Source organism: Myotis myotis, unplaced genomic scaffold (genome assembly GCF_014108235.1).
Source record: "Myotis myotis isolate mMyoMyo1 unplaced genomic scaffold, mMyoMyo1.p scaffold_m19_p_9, whole genome shotgun sequence".
In the NCBI taxonomy this organism is placed as follows: Eukaryota; Metazoa; Chordata; class Mammalia; order Chiroptera; family Vespertilionidae; genus Myotis; species Myotis myotis.
This window is the reverse complement of record NW_023416401.1, coordinates 67,429,732-67,447,983: the sequence shown is the minus strand read 5'-3', so window position 1 is coordinate 67,447,983 and position 18,252 is coordinate 67,429,732. Positions and strand designations below refer to the sequence as shown.

Here is an 18,252-nt window from a genome sequence, read left to right as displayed (position 1 = left end):
GGTCTCCCCTTGATCTCCATTGGGAATTAATAAATATGTACAATTTTCTGTACCCATCTGCTTAAGTTCCCAAATTATGATTTTCATTACAACCTTGAACCAACTATTTTTGTAAACTTGAGACCTAGCATTACTTTCATTATTCTGTTAGCAAATGGTTTGTTATTGGGAACGTGCTGAGAATAATAGTTTAAAATAGAAGTCAGTGTGACACTAGAGGCAACATACCGAGAAGTGAGACAAACAGCAAAATATTGGTTAGAAGTGATGCAGAGTGTTTTTCCTAGTGAAGGCACATTAAGACCTGATGGCCTTCCATTTACCTGCTTTTCACTTTTGAGAAAAATTTGGCCTTGACTTCCATCCAAGGTTATGGTCTTGCCCGATTTTCAGTCGTCTATTGTTCGGCAAGACAAATGCTAACTTCCCAGAAATGAGCCTTCCTAGCACAGTGGGCCACACTGTCCAAATCAGTGGTTGGCCATCAGTGCATCTTTTGGGTTAATTTATTACCAAACGGGAAGTGTGTGGAGGAAAAGGAGCTACCTGCTAAAATGGACAAGCTCAGAGGAGGCCTGCATGATGGGCCTTACAAATTCGGAGACCTAAGGTGACCACAGAGGAGGGGCTGAAATTAAACTTCCTAACTAAAAGCGAGTCGTGGCGGGTAGTCATGGCCTAGGCCAGTATCTTCCTTTACAAAGGTCCATCTTTACCTTAATTGAGCCTGCCTGTGGTCTTTTCTTTTTTTTTAATCCCCACCTAAGGATATTTTTCCATTGATTTTTAGAGAGTAGAAGAGAGAGGGAAAACAGAGAGAAATATCAGTGTGAGAGAAACACATCAATTGGTTGCCTGCTGCACACCCCCTGACCAGGGCCCCCACCAGGAAGGAACCTGCAACCTAGGTATGTAGTGCCCTTGACCAGAATAGAAACCTGGGACCTTTGGTCTGCAGGTCAAGGGTCTGTCCACTGAGCCAAACTGGCTAGGGCCTGTCTATTAACTTTTTGCATCTATGATAACATATCTTTGTAATGTCAGGGTAATTTGCTTTTTCCAGACCTACCAGAGCAGGAGACCACAGAACCCCTCATTGTTATTGTTATCACTAGAGGCCCGATGCACAAAATTCGTGCAAGAGTAGGCCTTCCTTCCCCCAGCTGCTGGCACTGGCTTCCCTCGCAGCCCCGGCTTTATCCAGAAGGTCTTCCAGAAGGATGTCTGAAAGGATGTCCGGTCTAATTAGCATATTACGCTTTTATTATTATAGATGTTAATTGTTAACTGTTAACTATTCTGTGCCCACCAATATATAATTATGTGTTTATTTGTTTTACTTTTTATTCAATCCCAGAAATTTGCTCACTTTGCTTTCTCCTTCCTCCCTAATCTACCACAAATGGATTTCATGTAACCCCCTTATGTCATCTCCTTTAATTCTAATGTATAAAATAAGGTGCAAAACTGTAAAAAAATAAAAAATATGAAATATAAGATATATTTTGGAAGTTGATTTAAGAGAATGTTAATTTCTTTTAAAATTGTATTTTTAGAAATCAATCTATTTTGAAGCATAATTAGAGAAGAAACCTAATTTTAATATTAGATTCTTATGTAATTCAATGGGTATAATACACTTAATTATAGAATTAAAATAATTATTGAAGTTATAAATTAAAATAAGGATTGAAGTTATAAATTAAAATAAGTATTGAAGTTATAACTTTGTATTAAATAATGTTTTTGAATTAGAGTTGTTCATTACCTGTTAAAGTGCTTGCCAATTATATATTCTTTTTTAAATTTTTTTTTAACTTTTATTGATTTCAGAAAGGAATGGAAAGGAAGAAAGAGATAGAAACATCAATGATAAGAGAGAATCATTGATTGGCTACCTCCTGCTTGACCCCTACTGGGGATTGAGCCTGCAACCTGGGCATGTACCCTTGTCGGAATCAAACCCAGGACCCTTCAGTCTGTAGGCTGATGCTCTATCCACTGAGCCAAACAGGCTATATATTCTTTTATGCTATCCAAATTGTAGGGGAAAAAAGGGGACATATGTAATACTTTCAACAATAAAGATTAAAAAACACACACAAATTGTAGAGGAATAATTCTGCTAACTGCTAAATGGTATGATCTTATTGATAATAAAACATAATTAGCAGGAATACTTCCTTATGAGGATAAATAAATTTAGGTGCATGTCAATTTACAGTCTATTGATAATTTTATTTTATAATTAAATTGTTATGACTGCTAACTTTTTTTGACCAAGATAGATCTGCTATTCTAGATCTAACCCTTAGTATGTCTGTGCTACGGGTTCCTAGCAAGGTATATATGTGTGAGATCAGGTTCCCTTTGATTTTGATGCTTTGACCCCTAAACCTAAGCCTTCTGTTAAGTAGTCTTTTCTTATGATGATTGTCTTGCTCTTTCTAGGAGATGATGCCAGGGAGGCAGTTAAACATGGTTTGGATGGGATCTTGGTGTCGAATCATGGAGCTCGACAACTTGATGGGGTGCCAGCCACTGTGAGTTAGAGCAAATGCTGAGATTTATTTTTGGGTTTCTCATTTCCATCAAAATTTTGATCATCTCTGTGTCTGCCTCCTCACTGTGTATGTTTTTGAACAGTCAAGATAAAATATATGTAAATATAGGAGATCTCAGATTTTAAGTTAGGGGTACATAATTACCTAAATTAGATAATTAGTCCAATATGCTTATTTGCAAACTAAAAAAAGTTAAATTATAAATCATTTGTGGTCAGGGATTACTCTTGTATTCATAGGTATACCAATAGGTATAATATAAATGAAAGTGCAAAAGAAATTATCCTATATAATAAGGAGGTAATATGCAAATTAACATTCATGCCCTCACAAGATGGCTGCCTACGACCAGGCTGGCAAGGGTGTTAGTGAGGGACGACCAAACGACAGAACAAGCAGGCTGCATGGGGCAACCAGGACAGCAGGGAGATTAGTGAGAGACGACCAAATGACTGAACAGCAGGCTGCTTGGGGCAACCAGGCCGGCAGGATGATTAGAGAGGGACGACCAAACGACTGAACAGCAGGCTGTGTGGGGCAACCAGACCAGCAGGGGGTCCATGAGGGGCAACCAGGTCAGCAGGGGGGTCAGTTAGGAGTGGCTAGGCAGGCAGGGAGGGGGCAGTTGGGGGCGATCAGGCTGGCATGCAGAGGCAGTGAGGGGTGATCAGGCTGGCAGGCAGGTGAGCAATTAGGAGCCAGCAGTCCAGGATTGTGAGAGGGATGTCCGACTGCCAGTTTAGGGCTGATCCCCGGGATCAGGCCTAAACCAGCAGTTGAACATCCCCCAAAGGGTCCTGGATTGGAGAGGGTGCAGGCTGGGCTGAGAGGACCCCCCCCCCCCCCCCCCCCCGATGCACGAATTTCATGTACTGGGCCTCTAGTTATAACATAAAAGTCCAAAGAAGAGGAGCTAACAGATAGTTGCAGTATTTGCAAAAGGCTTTGGTGGAGTTCGAGATCATTGGTACAACTATGACAAGAAGTCAGAAGTAGGGAAAGACTGCATTTTCCTGTGGATATAGGGGTTGAAAGCTGTAGAGAAATGGTAGGTGGTTGGGAAAGGAGATGAAATCCTATGGCCCAGGTGAGGGGAGGTAGGCTGCAACCCAGATTAATCATCAGAATCTCTAGGGATGGGGAGCAGAGGCACCAGTAGTATTTAAAGCTACCCAGGAGATTTCAATGTGCATCTGTGGTTTTTATACACTGTATACTCTGTGCTAGGCAAATTAGAGTCCAAAATGTATACTAATAAAAGGGTAATATGCTAATTAAACCGGGTCGACAGGACATCTCCCAGACGTCCGAATTCCTTCCAGACAAAGCCACGGCGGTGGGGGCTGAGGCAGAGGCGGTTAGGGGCGATCAGGCTGGCAGAGGAGCAACCAGTTAAGGGCGATCAGGCTGGCAGGGGAGCAAGCAGTTAGAGGTGAGATCAGGCTGGTGTGGGGGAGCAAGTAGTTAGGGGGTGATTAGGCTGACAGGGGAGGGCAGTTGGAGGCGACCAGCCTGGCAGGGAGGGCAGTTGGGGGCAATCAGGCCAGCAAGGAAGGGCAGTTAGATGGTGATCAGGGTGATCAGGCAGGCTGGCACAGGTGATTAGGGGCAATCAGGCTGGCAGCAGGCGAGCGGTTAGGAGCCAGAGATCCCAGATTGTGAGGGGGATGTCCTACTGCCGGTTCGGGCCTAAACCGGCAGTAGGACATCCCCCGAGGGATCCCAGATTGGAGATGGTACAGGCTGGGCTGAGGGACAGCCCCCCTCTGTGCAAGAATTTTGTGCACTGGACATCTAGTCTAGATATAAAAGTAAACCAAATTGGCTGGAAAAGTGTGGTACTGAGTTAAAACTATAAAGGAGAGCAGTTAACCCCAAGATCAATAGAGGCACTCGGGCAGATTTTTGAGATCAAGAATTAGGGGCCCAGAAATAGGTAAAAAGTCATGAAGAGAGACACATATCCTGCAGTGAATTTCATGGATCCATATCCAGAATGGGGCCAGGAGCTAGAGTGGGTGTGGTATTTAAAAGTAGTTATCTTCCATGTTGTTCACTTGTGGGAACTCGGCCACAATTCTTTTAGATGAGGCAGTGGCTTTGCTGTTGCCTTGCACCTCTGCTCTGTCTCCATGTGGACCCCTGCTTTTAGAGGTGTGAGCCTAAATGTGGAGTGGGCTATGTTTGGGGAATTTCAAGTAATCCATTTTGTTTTCAGTGTCTGGTTGGCGTGGACAGATCAGGGAGGAGGATTTTCTTCCAAATGATGAGTCATTGGATATACAATAGAAGCGCCTTGATTTAGCAGCAATGAATCTTAGAAATTGGATTTTGGCAGGACAGGAGGCAGGAAGATCAGTTAGGTGGCTAAGGGAAGAGAGAAAGGCCCGAATTACAACAGGGCAGAGGGCATCAATTTCTATTCTAAACCTTAGTTTTTCTCATTTGTTAAAGTTTAAACATCATTACATTATTTCTTTTGTGACTATACTTCTTTGGCTAATCTCTTCACCTTTTATCCTAAAATCTGATTTATTATAGGCAAAGTAAGCTAAGATTATGTATTACATAACAAAACAAAACAAAAAAATATGTTTACCAAACCATGTGGATGGACTTTCCAGACCACCATCTCTGATCTGGACCACCATATGTATTTCCCCCCTTTTGTCAGAATCATTCAGTCATAGTTGCTATAATGAATGCCTTTCATTAAGATGACCAGTTGATTCAAACAACTAGAAGTAGAATAGAACAAGTAATTTAGTCAAGTGGTAGTGGGTTATTGTTTTATTGAGCTAGCATGTTTGATTTAATTAAATCCATAGACAGTTGTATAGGTCTTAGAGCAGACTAAATGACTAGAAGGGATATTGGGTACACATATCTATACTCACAGTTTTCCCTCAAACACTAGTGATAGAAACAAACCAAGTCTTTGCACACTGTAGGATTACACTGTCAAGACTTCCTTTTCTTTTAACTTTATTTTTATTGTTGACACTGTTACAGATGTTCCCATTCTCCCCCTGCCCCTTAGCCAACTCCACCCAGCTCCAGCCCTCCACCCCCTTCCCTCTGGCCCTCACCTCACTACTGTTCTGTGTCTATGGATTATGCATATATGTCCTTGGGCTAATCTCTTCACCTTTTATCTCTAGTCTCCTCCACTCCCCTCCCCTCTGGCAGCTGACAGTCTGTTCCATGTATCCCTGCCTCTGGTTCTATTTTGTTCATCACTTTATGTTATTATTTATTTATTTAAATTTATTTTTATTGTTGAAAGTCTTACAGATGTCCCCTTTTTGTTCCCCATTGACCCCCCTCCACCCCACCCCCACCTCTCCGCCCCTGGCCTTCACCTCACTATTGTCTGTGTCCATAGGTTATGCATATATGCATGTGAATTCTTTGGTTAATCTCTCCTCACCCCCACCCCACCCCACGTTCCACCTTGTTTTCAGCTCTTTCTGATTCAGCCTTACTTATCAGGGAGCTGTATTTTTAGGTGATTTTAAATGTTGCCTGCAGGTAAATAAAGGCGGAGTGCCTCCTCTGGGCAGGGAGGAAAAGTTGGTCATAGCTCCTGGCTTTTTTGCAGATTTATGCCTCTCTTATGTATGAAGACACTGACTTAGTGTGCGGGCCAAATTAAGTTTGTTTTCTAAAAATAAAATCTAAATCTGCTGAAATCAAATCTAACTAGATTTTAAGGGAAAAATATCTAAATGGTGTGGTTTATTTCCCTCTGGCTGAGGGGATATGGAAACTTATCTAAAAGGGCTTTTTGAGCTGTGGTCTCAGAGACTTCTAAGAAAAACAGTGACCCTCCCCTTTGCATGCTGTGCACGAGAGAGGAGTGCTTGCTTGAGTTTTGCCTCATAGAGTGAACTGAAGGCCCATGATGGTGAGAGAAATATGAGAAAGGATTCGGTTTACAGGAAGATGTTTTTCCCTCCGAATGTGGGTTTTGAGGTAAGTGGCAAAAGGCTTAGAGGAGGCTGTGGTGTAAGACTTTTCAGTAGATACACAGAAGGGCTTGCTGTCCTGCAGATTATGTGACATCATAAGTCAGAGCTAAAAACGCAGAGTGACGTCATGGGGGGAAGCACCGAAATAGGAGTCTAGAGTCATAGTCTCAAGTCCTTGTCTTGCCTTTTCTCAGGGGTGTGACCTGGGTGAGCAAGTGGCTTAAACTTTTCAGCTGGAGCTTCTTCGTCGTTTTGTGTTGATTGCGAAAAGGAAGCAGCTGGACTATCTGATTTCTACATTTCTATAAATCACCAAGTTCCCTTGGATGGGAAATTCTTATCACTAAGAATCTTACTTCATTCAGCTTAATATCACACCATTGAGAACCCCTGCCAGACCTCTGCTATACCCAAAAGGCATTAAAAGTTAAGCTCATGTCAAGGTCCTTACCTGCAAGGTAATAATATGACCACGACTGATCTTGAAGTAATTAGAGAACAATATGACAGAATCAAATCAATTTCCAAAATCTATAGTACTGAACATCGCAAATTGTGGTTTAAAGGTCTATTCTCTCTAGTCATTGAACCATAGCAGCAATATTTCTTTTCAATTTTTGTTTTGATGCTAACAGGACCCAAATTTAAACTTATGAATATGCCATTCTTTTCTAGTGAAAATTTTAAACTGCAGGAGATTTATTTAAAATAAGTATTTGGGTTGTTAAGTCAAATGTTTCTTGATTCCTTGGGCTCTTCTATGAGATCTAAAATATTTTCCTTTTAAAAGAGATTCATGCAATTCTATCTTTGAGAAACACTTGATGTATTAGTTAGCTTTTGCTGTGTAACTTACTGGCCAAAATTCAATAGCCATTTACTTATGTCACAATTTTGTGAGTTGGCAAGTCAATCTGAGATTGTCTGGGACAGTGGTTCTCAACCTTCTGGCCCTTTAAATACAGTTCCTCATGTTGTGACCCAACCATAAAATTATTTTCGTTGCTACTTCATAACTGTAATGTTGCTACTGTTACGAATCGTAATGTAAATATCTGATATGCAGATCTTAGGCGACCCCTGTGAAAGGGTCGTTCGACCGCCAAAGGGGTCGCTACAGGTTGAGAACCACTGGTCTGGGAGGTTATTCTGGTGTTGGCTGGGCTCACTCCTATGCATCTGTGGTCAGCTGCTGGGTCTACTTGGACAGGCTGGTGTAGGCTGACATCAGCAGGAACAGCTTTTAATTGTCTAACATCTAGCACATTAGCTGAGCCGGTTCTCATGAGGTGGCAGACTTCTGAGAGTAAGTGCAAGCACGCAAGGCCTAGGCTTGGAACAGACATATTGTTGCTTCTCTCCTATTCTGTTGGTCACAAAAGCTAGTTTAAACTCAAGGGGTGAGGAAATAAACTCTTCTGGTCATATTTTCCCCTGTGATGGGAGGAGCTGAAATGTCACATTGGAAGGAAACAAAGACATTTTTGCAATTGCAAGTAAGCAGGGCTTGCCTGTGTGGGCCAATGACTTTCTAAGTGGGCTTAATAGAAACTACCCAGGGATGCCTGGCACAGTGTGATGGGCAAGCCAGAGAGTCAGGGAAGAATTTGTGGGCAGTGGCCTGGACTCCTTTGTTTTTCAACTCTGGTTTTGCTTGCTTTTGTTTATGTTCAATTGCTTTGGTTTGAAACCTTTAAAGGGTCCCAACCCTAAAATCTCAGAAATTAGGGATATAATAATGGAGACAACAGGAAGGGAGAAAGGCGAGAGCTCCCTGGGAGTGGGAGTTCTGGAGGACCAGGAGCAAGCATCCTTGGGAGAATGTGGCTTGAGTGGGAATGGCAAAGAGGTGTCCCTGTCCTTTGGATCCATGTGGGATTCTTCTTGCATCTCTGAGATTTTCTTTTCAGACTCTTTAAGCCACCTGGCATAGTGACTTGAATATACCAGGTCCTCAATAAAGTGTTTGATAAGTCGATGAATGGATGGGTGAATGAGCAATAGTACATTGGGATTTACCATATTTTTTTTCTATATATTAAACCCACTGGAATTAAGGCCACAACTAGTTGTCTAAAGAATCACTAAGGAAAGAAAAGCTGAAATGAATGGTCTCTTAGATGTGTAGCAAGCTGAAAAGAAGGAAACAACAGAGTCATAAAATAGTGGATTTGTCTACGATATTTATTTATTTAATCTCCCCTGATCAGAATTATTCTCTGAAATACTCAGTAAAATTGCAATAAAGGGGAAAAAAGGGAGGAGGAGGACAGAAATCCTCAGCAAATGAATAGAACAGGCTTGTCCACAGACACATGCAACACCAATCTGGGTTCCTTTTTATAACCCAGGATTCACATTTAAATTATCCGTAACAGTTTCCTTTTAGACCAGGCCGGGCATTGGAAATAACCTAAAGAGACTTGAGTTGCGTGACTTTGAAAATGTGTATTGAACCCGAGCTAGCTAATATTATTCTTTGGTTCTGGTTTCAAATGGGGAAATATGCTTAATTATAGCTTGCATCATCCCTTGGAAATTGTAGCATTTCTATGTTGATGTAACTTGCCTGACTGTAAAAGGAGGACTATGTATAGGTAAAGGGGCATATGTAAATGGATCCAAAGCATGTTTGGCAAGGCAGAGAAGCCAAAAGGGAAAAGAGGAAAATCACAGTGCTTGCCAAACATTTAGGGGCTGCACGCCAAATGTTGCCTTCACTTCCTCCAAATCTGTTGCCGGGTTTGGTCTTCAGCCTTTTACATAAAACTCTTTTTAAGTTTTGCCTCTAAAATTTTAGGGGTGAAGTGGGAAAAACTTCTGAGTAATTTCAGCACAATTATTTTGAGAAAAAACTGCACTTGAATGCATGGTAGCTTTTTCAGCATGCATTTTAAGTGGGGATTGTATTTAACTTTAGATTTAAATATGTTGGTATGAATGTGAATAATTTCTATAGATTTTGACCTGCAGGTCACCTTGGGAATTGTTTCCATTCCCAAGTGCAAAGATTTAGATCAAAGTAGCTGACAGTGTCAGCTATAAGCTATGAACTATATTGGCGATTAGCCAACTATAGTCACTATTGGCACGTGATGCTATAAAACAAGATTCCAAATTCAGTATTTTAAACCAACAGTAATTTATTCCCATGAAACTCTGTGTGAACTGCAGGTCTGCTGATATGGACTTGGTACTGGTTAGGTGACTGTGCTCCCAGTTTCAGGTCCAATTGAGTTTGGCTGGGCTAGCTCTGCTTCCTGAATATTTATCCTGGGGCCTAAGGGGGAAGGAGTGACCAGAGGATTCTCCTCTCATGGCAAATGGCACAGGTGCAAGAGAAAGTTGAGACCCATGAGGGTGTTTAAGGCCTATGCCCAGAAATGACACTCTCCACCTTACATGCTATTTGTCAAAGAAGGTTGCAAGCCCAAGGCCAACATCAAGGACTGGGCAAGTGCACTGAATTAGTTTTTTCTTTTTTCTTTTTTTAATATATTTTATTGATTTTTTACAGAGAGGAAGGGAGAGGGATAGAGTTAGAAACATCGATGAGAGAGTATCATCGACAGCTGCCTCTTGCACACCTCCTACTGGGGATGTGCCCGCAACCAAGGTACTTGCACTTGACCGGAATCGAACCCGGGACCCTTCAGTCCGCAGGCCGACGCTCTATCCACTGAGCCAAATCGGTTTGGCTAGTTTTTTCTTTTTAGTGGGAAACTGCAAAGTTGCCTTGAAAAATTAGTGGGTTCAGAGTGGTGTGAAAGATCAGGAACAATGATGCAATTTACCAGATCAACCTCTATGAGGATCTTGTGTTCTCTAGTGATGATATAAGCTCATTATCAATTGCCAATCAAGATGAGGACCTTCAAGGTACATGTGGTCATATCCCTTTAAAAGCAAGAAAGATATTTTCACCCAAGCCAATTAGCTCAGTGGATAAAGCATCCGCCTACGAACTGAAGGATCCCAGATTTGATTCCCATCAAGGGCACATACCTCGTTTGCAGGCTCAATCCCAGACCCTGGTCGGGGTGCATGTGGGAGGCAACCAATCAATGTGTCTCTGCCACATCAATGCTTCTCTCTCTGTCTCTCCCTCTCCCTTCTACTCTTTCTAAAAATCAATGGAAAAATATCCTGGGGTGAGAATTAAATACACACACACACACACACACATACACACACATATACACATACATCTATCTTCTATATATATAAAAGGCTAATATGCAAAGTGTCCGCTAAGGAGTTCGACTGGGAGAACGGGAGTTTGATCTCTCGCTATATCATGCGCTGACCACCAGGGGGTGGCACAGAACATGGCGGGCGATCAGCGGCTGCAGGGCGCTGAGGGAGCAAGGGAAGGAGGAGGCGGGGAGGCAGGGAGGTTGGGGGAACCACGTAGTGGCAGTGTGTGGGTGGTGAGGGGAGGAGGAGGTGGAGAGGTGGAGAGGCGGAGAACCTGATGGGCCCTGATTGCAGGCCAGGCCTAGGGACCCTACCTGTGCACAAATTTCGTGCACTGGGCCTCTAGTATATGTAAAAGCCTAAGCAACTGAATAACCAAACTACCAAAGACTGGTTGCTATGACACACACTGACCACCAGGGGGCAGACGCTCAATGCAGGAGCTGCCCCCTGGTGGTCAGTGCACTCCCACAGCGGGAGTGCTGCTCAGCTGACTGCCAGGTGTCAGACGCCAGGCTCACGGCTGGCAAGCACAGCTGCGATGGCACAAGCCTCTCCCACCTCCATGACAGCCCTACCGAGCAGCAGCAGCAGGTGCAGCAGGGCCAGGATCGCCTGGCCCGGGCTTGGGGTCCTCCCCAACTGCCTGCCACTTCGTGCACTACTACATCCCTTGGGGGATGTCGGACTGCCGGTTTCTGCCATCCCCTGAGGGGTCCTGGATTGAAGGGTGCAGGCCAGGCTGAGAGATTTGTGCACTAGGCCTCTAATATATATATAATTTATTTATTTACTTATTTATTTTTTCATGGAGACCTATGAACTGGGAGGTCACAGTTTTGTGCCCAGTCGGGGCACATACCAGAGTTGTGGGGCTCAGGCCCCAGTGTGGGGTGTGCAGGAGGGTGGGTGTGGGGGTGGCTGGTCAGTGGTTCTCTCTCATCATTGATGTTTCTATCTCTCTCCCTTTCCCTTCCTCTCTGAAATCAATAAAAATATATTTTAAAATAATAATAAAATAAAATTAGGTTTATATTTTTAAAAATCATGATTTTTGGCCCTGAACAAGTAGCTCAGTTGGTTAGAGCATCATTCCAATACTCCAACATTTTGGGTTTGATCCCCAGTCAGGGCACATACAAGAATATGCTGATTGCATGCATAAATAGGTGGAACAGCAAAAATTGATTTCTTTCTCTCTCCCTTCTTTTCTCTCTATAAAAATCAATAAAAAAATAAAATAAAATCATGATCTTTGAATTTGAATATCAGGAACAGAAAAAATATTGTGGTTTCTGACAGAAAAGAAGCCACCCAATTCCAAATTTAGTTTGTTGTTGTTGTGTTTTTGTTGTTGTTGCTTATTTGTTTTAGTTACTAGCATTTGCACCACTTTTATTTCAGGGGGACTTTACTGTTGATTCCAAATCTACTTAGCTTCTTTTACTCTGAGTCCTAGTCAGATGGTCAGTGGGCTGTGGGTGTTGAAGAGGGTAACAATGCATCATGCAGAGTATTGCCTCATAATTGACCTCTTCTTTCCACAGATTGATGCTCTGCCCGAAATCGTGGAGGCCGTTGAAGGGAAAGTGGAAGTCTTCCTGGACGGGGGTGTCCGGAAAGGCACTGATGTTCTGAAAGCTCTGGCCCTGGGAGCCAAGGCTGTGTTTGTGGGGAGACCAATCATTTGGGGTTTGGCTTCCCAGGTAATTGGAGGACAAATAAATAAATACATAAAACAGGATAACTCAACAGTGAAATAAGTACATGAAACAAGCCAGAATGACTTACCCAAAAGATCTGTATCTCTTCCTTGTTTAGGGAGAGAAAGGTGTTCAAGATGTCCTTGAGATACTAAAGGAAGAATTCCGGTTGGCCATGGCTCTGAGTGGTAAGATTTGTATTTGCAACTTACAACTTTTTTTTTTAATAAGTATCTTTTTATTGATTTCAGAGAGAAAGGGAGGGGGAGAGAGAGATAGAAACATCAATGATGAGCGAGACTCATTGATTGGCTGCCTCCTTCACATCCCACATTGGGGATCGAGCCCGCAGCCTGGGCATGTGCCCTGACCAGAAATCGAACTGTGACCTCTCTCACCTCTCTGACCTCAACTCCTGCTACTGTCACCATTGCTTATTCTGCCCAGGGTTCGTTTATCTCCCGGCTATTCCTTGGCTATGCCAGACATTTTTCAGCCTTAGGTCTCTTCCCCCAGATATTTACATGGTTGATTCCTTCCCACCCTTCAAGTCACACTTACACTGCACTTTCTCAAAGGGCCCCATCCTGACCACCCTATTTTAAATGGCAACTTGCTCTCTGCCCACCCACTCAGCTTCCAGTTTTCTTTCCCTATCATTCTTTCATTATTTTATCATAGCACCTATCACCTTCTATCGATCATCTATCTTATGATTTATTTTTTAAGTTATATGCATTATGTAGCATTTCTTTCCTCTCTAGAATGTAAGAAGCGCAAGGCAGAGATCTTTGTCTATAGTCTTCACTGCAGTATTTCTAGTGTGTAGAGCAGTGCCTGGCACGTAAACAATATTTGCAGAATGAACGGATAAATAAATAAGCAGCATTATTACTAGGAACTGTTTTGGATTTGACTCAGATGGACCTCTACATGCAAAGAATGACCTTGAGTTCATTATCAACTCCCCAACTTTTGAAGATAATGAGGGTTTCCTTTTCTGTGATCCAAATCACCCTGATTGTCTATGTAGATAGACTCCCCAAGATCAACGGTCTACTCACTACTGTGCTGAGCCTGTGTGGACACAGCCTCAGTGAGAAGAATGCCATTCTGTGAATCCTCACTCTGCATTTTAATTTGCTACAGACACATCCTAAAAGAGAGCTTTCAGCCACTGGCTCTTTATTAAATGTGGCAGAAAGAATATACTCTTTGTGTTAATAAAAATATGTGCCAGTCATTTTGTGTTAAGGACTGTTTAGGTAATAAAAATGGTCTCATGCCACATAAGATTTGGCAAGGCTACCTTGAATCATAAACCTTACATTTGTCAAGTTTTACATTCCTTGGGAAAACGATTACCTGCCTGATTATTATTGCATTCATTTCATATTAAATGTATGCATTATTTTTCCAGGGTGCCAGAATGTGAAAGCCATCGACAAGACATTGGTGAGGAAAAATCCTTTGGCCCTTTCCAAGATCTGACAGTGCACAATATTTTCCCATCTGTATTATTTTTTTTCCAGCATGTATTACTTGACAAAGAGACACTGTGCAGAGGGTGACCACAGTCTGTAATTCCCCACTTCGATACAAAGGGTGTCGTTCTTCTCCAACAAAATAGCAATCCCTTTTAGTTCATTGCTTTTGACTTTTCAATGGGTGTCCTAGGAACCTTTTAGAAAGAAATGGACCTGCATCCTGGAAATATATTAACTGTTAAAAAGAAAACATTGAAAATGTGTTTAGACAACGTCATCCCTTGGCAGGCTAACGTGCTGAAAAACAAAAGATATCCTTTGGTAAACTTGAAGGTAGCTAATGCTGAGGTGAAAAGATAATGATCACACTGTTTATTAGCCTGCATTGTGTTTAGATACCCATAAAACACTGTTCTTAAATTATAAGCTCAGGTTCCAAAGGCTCAACATGCCCGGGAGACTTGGATTCACAACACTGACGAGGTAGCACTTGATAGAATTGGGATGAGTGGGTGGTAATTTGTGGTTTTCTAGATACTTTTTTAATACCCTGAGCTGTGCTACTTCTTTGAATGTAGATTTTCATTCCCATCCTCAGTGTCTGAATATATCTGAATATTTTGTGATATACATTGCTTTCTAACCAGAAAGAAATAAAACATTATTTTGAAGAGAGTATATCTGGTCCATTTGCAACAATATGGAATTTAACCATTTTGCTTTCTTAATGCTAATTGGTTCCCTATTCCTCCATGTATGCTGCATTATTTCTCATACCGTCTAGTTCCTCTTCTTTATTCTCTTGCTTCTTTCCATCACAACCGTGTGCAAACCCAGCTACATTATTTGTGAGGATCATGCCCAATGAAAATGTCAGTCCCTTGTTCAAAAAGTTAGAAAAAGCTTTTCCTTTCTTTTACAGTTTTTCTCTTAATCTGTCATGGTATCTTTTATTTGCCATTTAATGCCACATTTCCTTGGGCACGGGGATATGCACAGGGCAAGTGCAGACCCTCACAGGTGCCTGGGACATCATCCTGTGACCTGCCCCAACTCTTCTCAGTCCAGGTCCAGGACCCTTGAGGTGAGGGGTGGCCTTGTCACTGGGTGAGATAGAAGCCAAGGACTCATTCAGGGGAGGGGAGGAGATGGTGGGAGATGAGACAATGTGTGAACCTAGGCTCCAGGTCCCCAGCTTATCTCTTTGGTTCATTATAAAAAATGAACTCAAAGATGAAATTATTAAGAATTTTAAGCCAACAGCCATAGAACATTAAACCTAGGCATGAGGCCCCTTTTTTAATGTGGAGTCCTGTGCAGCTTCACTGGTTGCCCACAGAGGCCTGGTCACATGACTTTTAGATTTATCCCCAAACCAGTCATATGATGGATTATACATGGATTTGGTAGTCATTGTAATTTTGAGATTGATTTTTCACCATCTCCCTGATTGTTCAACCACTGTTAAGTATTGAGTGAAACAAATGAGAAAAACACTGCCTTAAAAATAAGATCATTATTTTATGTCTTATTGTTTTACTAGAGGCCTGGTGCATGGGATTTGTGCACTGGTGTGGGGCGTGGCCTGTGGGGATTGGCCCGTTGTGGGAGCACCGCTCATCCCGGTCAGCCCAGCGGTGCTCCCACTGTGGGAGCACACTGACCACCAGGGGGCAGTTCCTGCACTGAGTATCTGCCTCTTGGTGGTCAGTGCACATCATAGCGACTGGTCGACTGGTCATTCTGGTCATTCCGCCATTCGGTCGCTGGGCTTTTATTATATAGGATTATTAAGGATCTCACTTTCTTTGTCTCTCTTTCTTTAAATGCTAGAAATTTCATAAATACTATGATGGACACAAACATTGATCTTTTGTTCTGAAATTATATTTAAATCTGATATAATAGAATTGTTTAATCTTCTAAAAAGAAATAGTTACCTCTTCGTGTTTTATTCAAGTAGAAAGAAGGAATATTACTGTCATATCATGTAACTATTTCATGCTTTGAAGTAATATTAATAAATTAATAGGTATGTAATAAGCACCTCTGATTTCCCCAAGTGATTTAGAAACGACTTTTCTGTTGGCAAAGAACACTCACTCTAGTTACACTGGAGTATGTGGTTGGATGGTGACGTGCTAAAAAGCTGGTAACTTCCCAGCAAATGGAGCTCCACATATGGTCTTTTAAGTAAATTTTATGCAAGTTACATGAAAATAGGATTAATGGTCTTAATTTGTGAATTTCTAGATGATTTTATGGCCCTCTGAGAGCCATGCTCCCTCCTGGAATGTAGATTTCCTTTTTTTTTTTTTCTTCAGAGCTGCAGTATAACTGAATACTTTGTGATCTGTATTGTTTCCATAGTCAAACTGATGTAAAGTTGTCTTTACCATTTTGGGAAGTGTTTCCCATCCAGTTATAGCAATACTAAATCCGAAACTATCTGGTAGCTAAACAGGGGTGGCATGTGTGAGTGGCACATCATTTCTGGGGATTTTTTACTCGAAGTTGATAGAAATGCTTTGAGGAAGCCAATTGATTTTTTCATGTTTTAGTTTGTTGAAATATGTTGAGGGAGGGGTTGTAGGGCCAGGACAGTTAATGCAGGCCAAGTCTGCTTTTCTTGTACGTCGTTCAATATGTGTAGTGCCCCAGAGTAGTGTTTCTCAGCCTGTGGATGCATTATAGTCACTGAGGGGCATGTTGAAGCAGATTTCTGGTCCCCTCCAAAGATTCTGATTGAGCAGGTATGGAGTGGGGCCTGACATGGTCCCAGGTGAGGCTGATGCTGCTTGTCTGGGCATCATACTTTGAGAACCACTGGTCTAGCCTAGAGTAAGGAGCATCAAATCAGATTTGCTAGTAATGAGCTATAGAAATGATCCCTGAAAGTATAAAAAGCTGTGGTCCATTGACCCAATGGAATACTGCTCAGCTGTAAAAAAGAAGAAAATCTTACCTTTTGTGACAGCATGGAGAGATGTGGAGAGTGTTATGCTAAGTGAAGTAAGCCAGTAAGGACAGACAAATACCATGTGATTTCACTCACATGTGGAATCTAATGAACAAAATAAACAAACAAAATAGAAATAAAGATTTTCAATGTTGGAGAATAGTGTTGTCAATATTGAGCAGGTCATGTTACACATGGTTGTTGTCCACGTCTGGCCCATGAGTCACAAGTTCCCCAGGCTTGTAACATCTTACCCTCAGAGGTGTTTCTCTCAGGGCGAAAATCACTCTTAGGCACTTACATAGCAGCATGCCTGAGACATCGCAGTGATGGGTGACTGCCAATGGCATTTGTTTAAATTTGCTTATATTCTGCTACCCGGAAGAATGTGGGTATGAGATAAACTTGCTTCTTTCCACCAGGTTTGGGGTGCCCATGTTCCCAGGCCTGCAGGAGTGAATTAAATGGTATTGGTTGCATCTGTGTCATTGCTGTTTTAGTCATTCATTTGTTCATCGTGTCAAAATATTGGCCATTGTGACATAGCTTTAGAGGGCTGTGGTGGTTAGTATAATATGAAAGGAAGTTGTGGCTTACTCTCAAACAGGGAGAAAAGACTTTTCATTGTCAAATGTATAATTTATTGACTGTCTGATTGACTGTATTGCATATCAGTTGCATAGCAACAGAAGAAAGTTTGTCTGTTTAGGAAAGTCTGAAGGTTGCTTATAACATAAAGATAGAAGATGCTTTCTGAACTCCCATTTGCTTCAAAGTGTACTCTGTCACACGCCAATTATAGAACGGCACCAGGATGAGAACTTATTTTAAATAATATAAATGTTAACTCAAATGATAGAAGCTATTATTATATACTTATCGAATGGAAGCTCTTATCTGTTTTTAAAAGATGCAATTTCCTGCCCTTATTCAAATCTAACTTGAGCAACACTTATCTTCTTTCCTCCCTAATGTAGTTGCCCAGAGTTGGTTGGAGAATTAAAGAATGCTTCTTTTTATTCAGTTTCTCTACTGAAATTTTTCTGAAGATTATTTTAGGTAATGAGCATAGGTTCAGTTGAAAATTTTCCAGGATCTTCTGAGCACGAAGAGTTGTGTTACCCTGAATAATGCCAAAACAAGGGCTGGAATTCAAGTGAGCAATAAATTTGATTTTGTTTGTTCCTTTGATTCAGTATCATTGGGGAAAAGATTCTGGCTTGGTTTCCTGCCTTTATTTTCTGGTTAGATCATCGACCTTTAAAGCTGTTTAATCCTACCTCCCACCCCCCACCCCCCATTATGGTCACAGTCTTTAGTCTGTTTCTAACAGTGGGAACTTCTTATTGAGTCATTTATGGTAATGTCCTC

The 18,252-nt window shown here is 41.8% G+C and overlaps 1 protein-coding gene across 1 annotated transcript in view; it reads left to right on the top strand.

Moving 5' to 3' along the window:
• HAO1 (hydroxyacid oxidase 1) overlaps positions 1–13,950 on the top strand; it is a 65,399-nt gene extending 51,449 nt beyond the window's left edge. The window contains exons 5-8 of the mRNA XM_036320928.1: positions 2,452–2,543; positions 12,280–12,438; positions 12,554–12,623; positions 13,856–13,950. Of these exons, the coding sequence (XP_036176821.1) occupies positions 2,452–2,543; positions 12,280–12,438; positions 12,554–12,623; positions 13,856–13,926 (392 nt within the window). The 3' untranslated portion in view covers positions 13,927–13,950. The remainder of the gene's footprint in view (positions 1–2,451; positions 2,544–12,279; positions 12,439–12,553; positions 12,624–13,855) is intronic.
• The last annotated feature ends 4,302 nt before the right edge of the window (positions 13,951–18,252 follow it).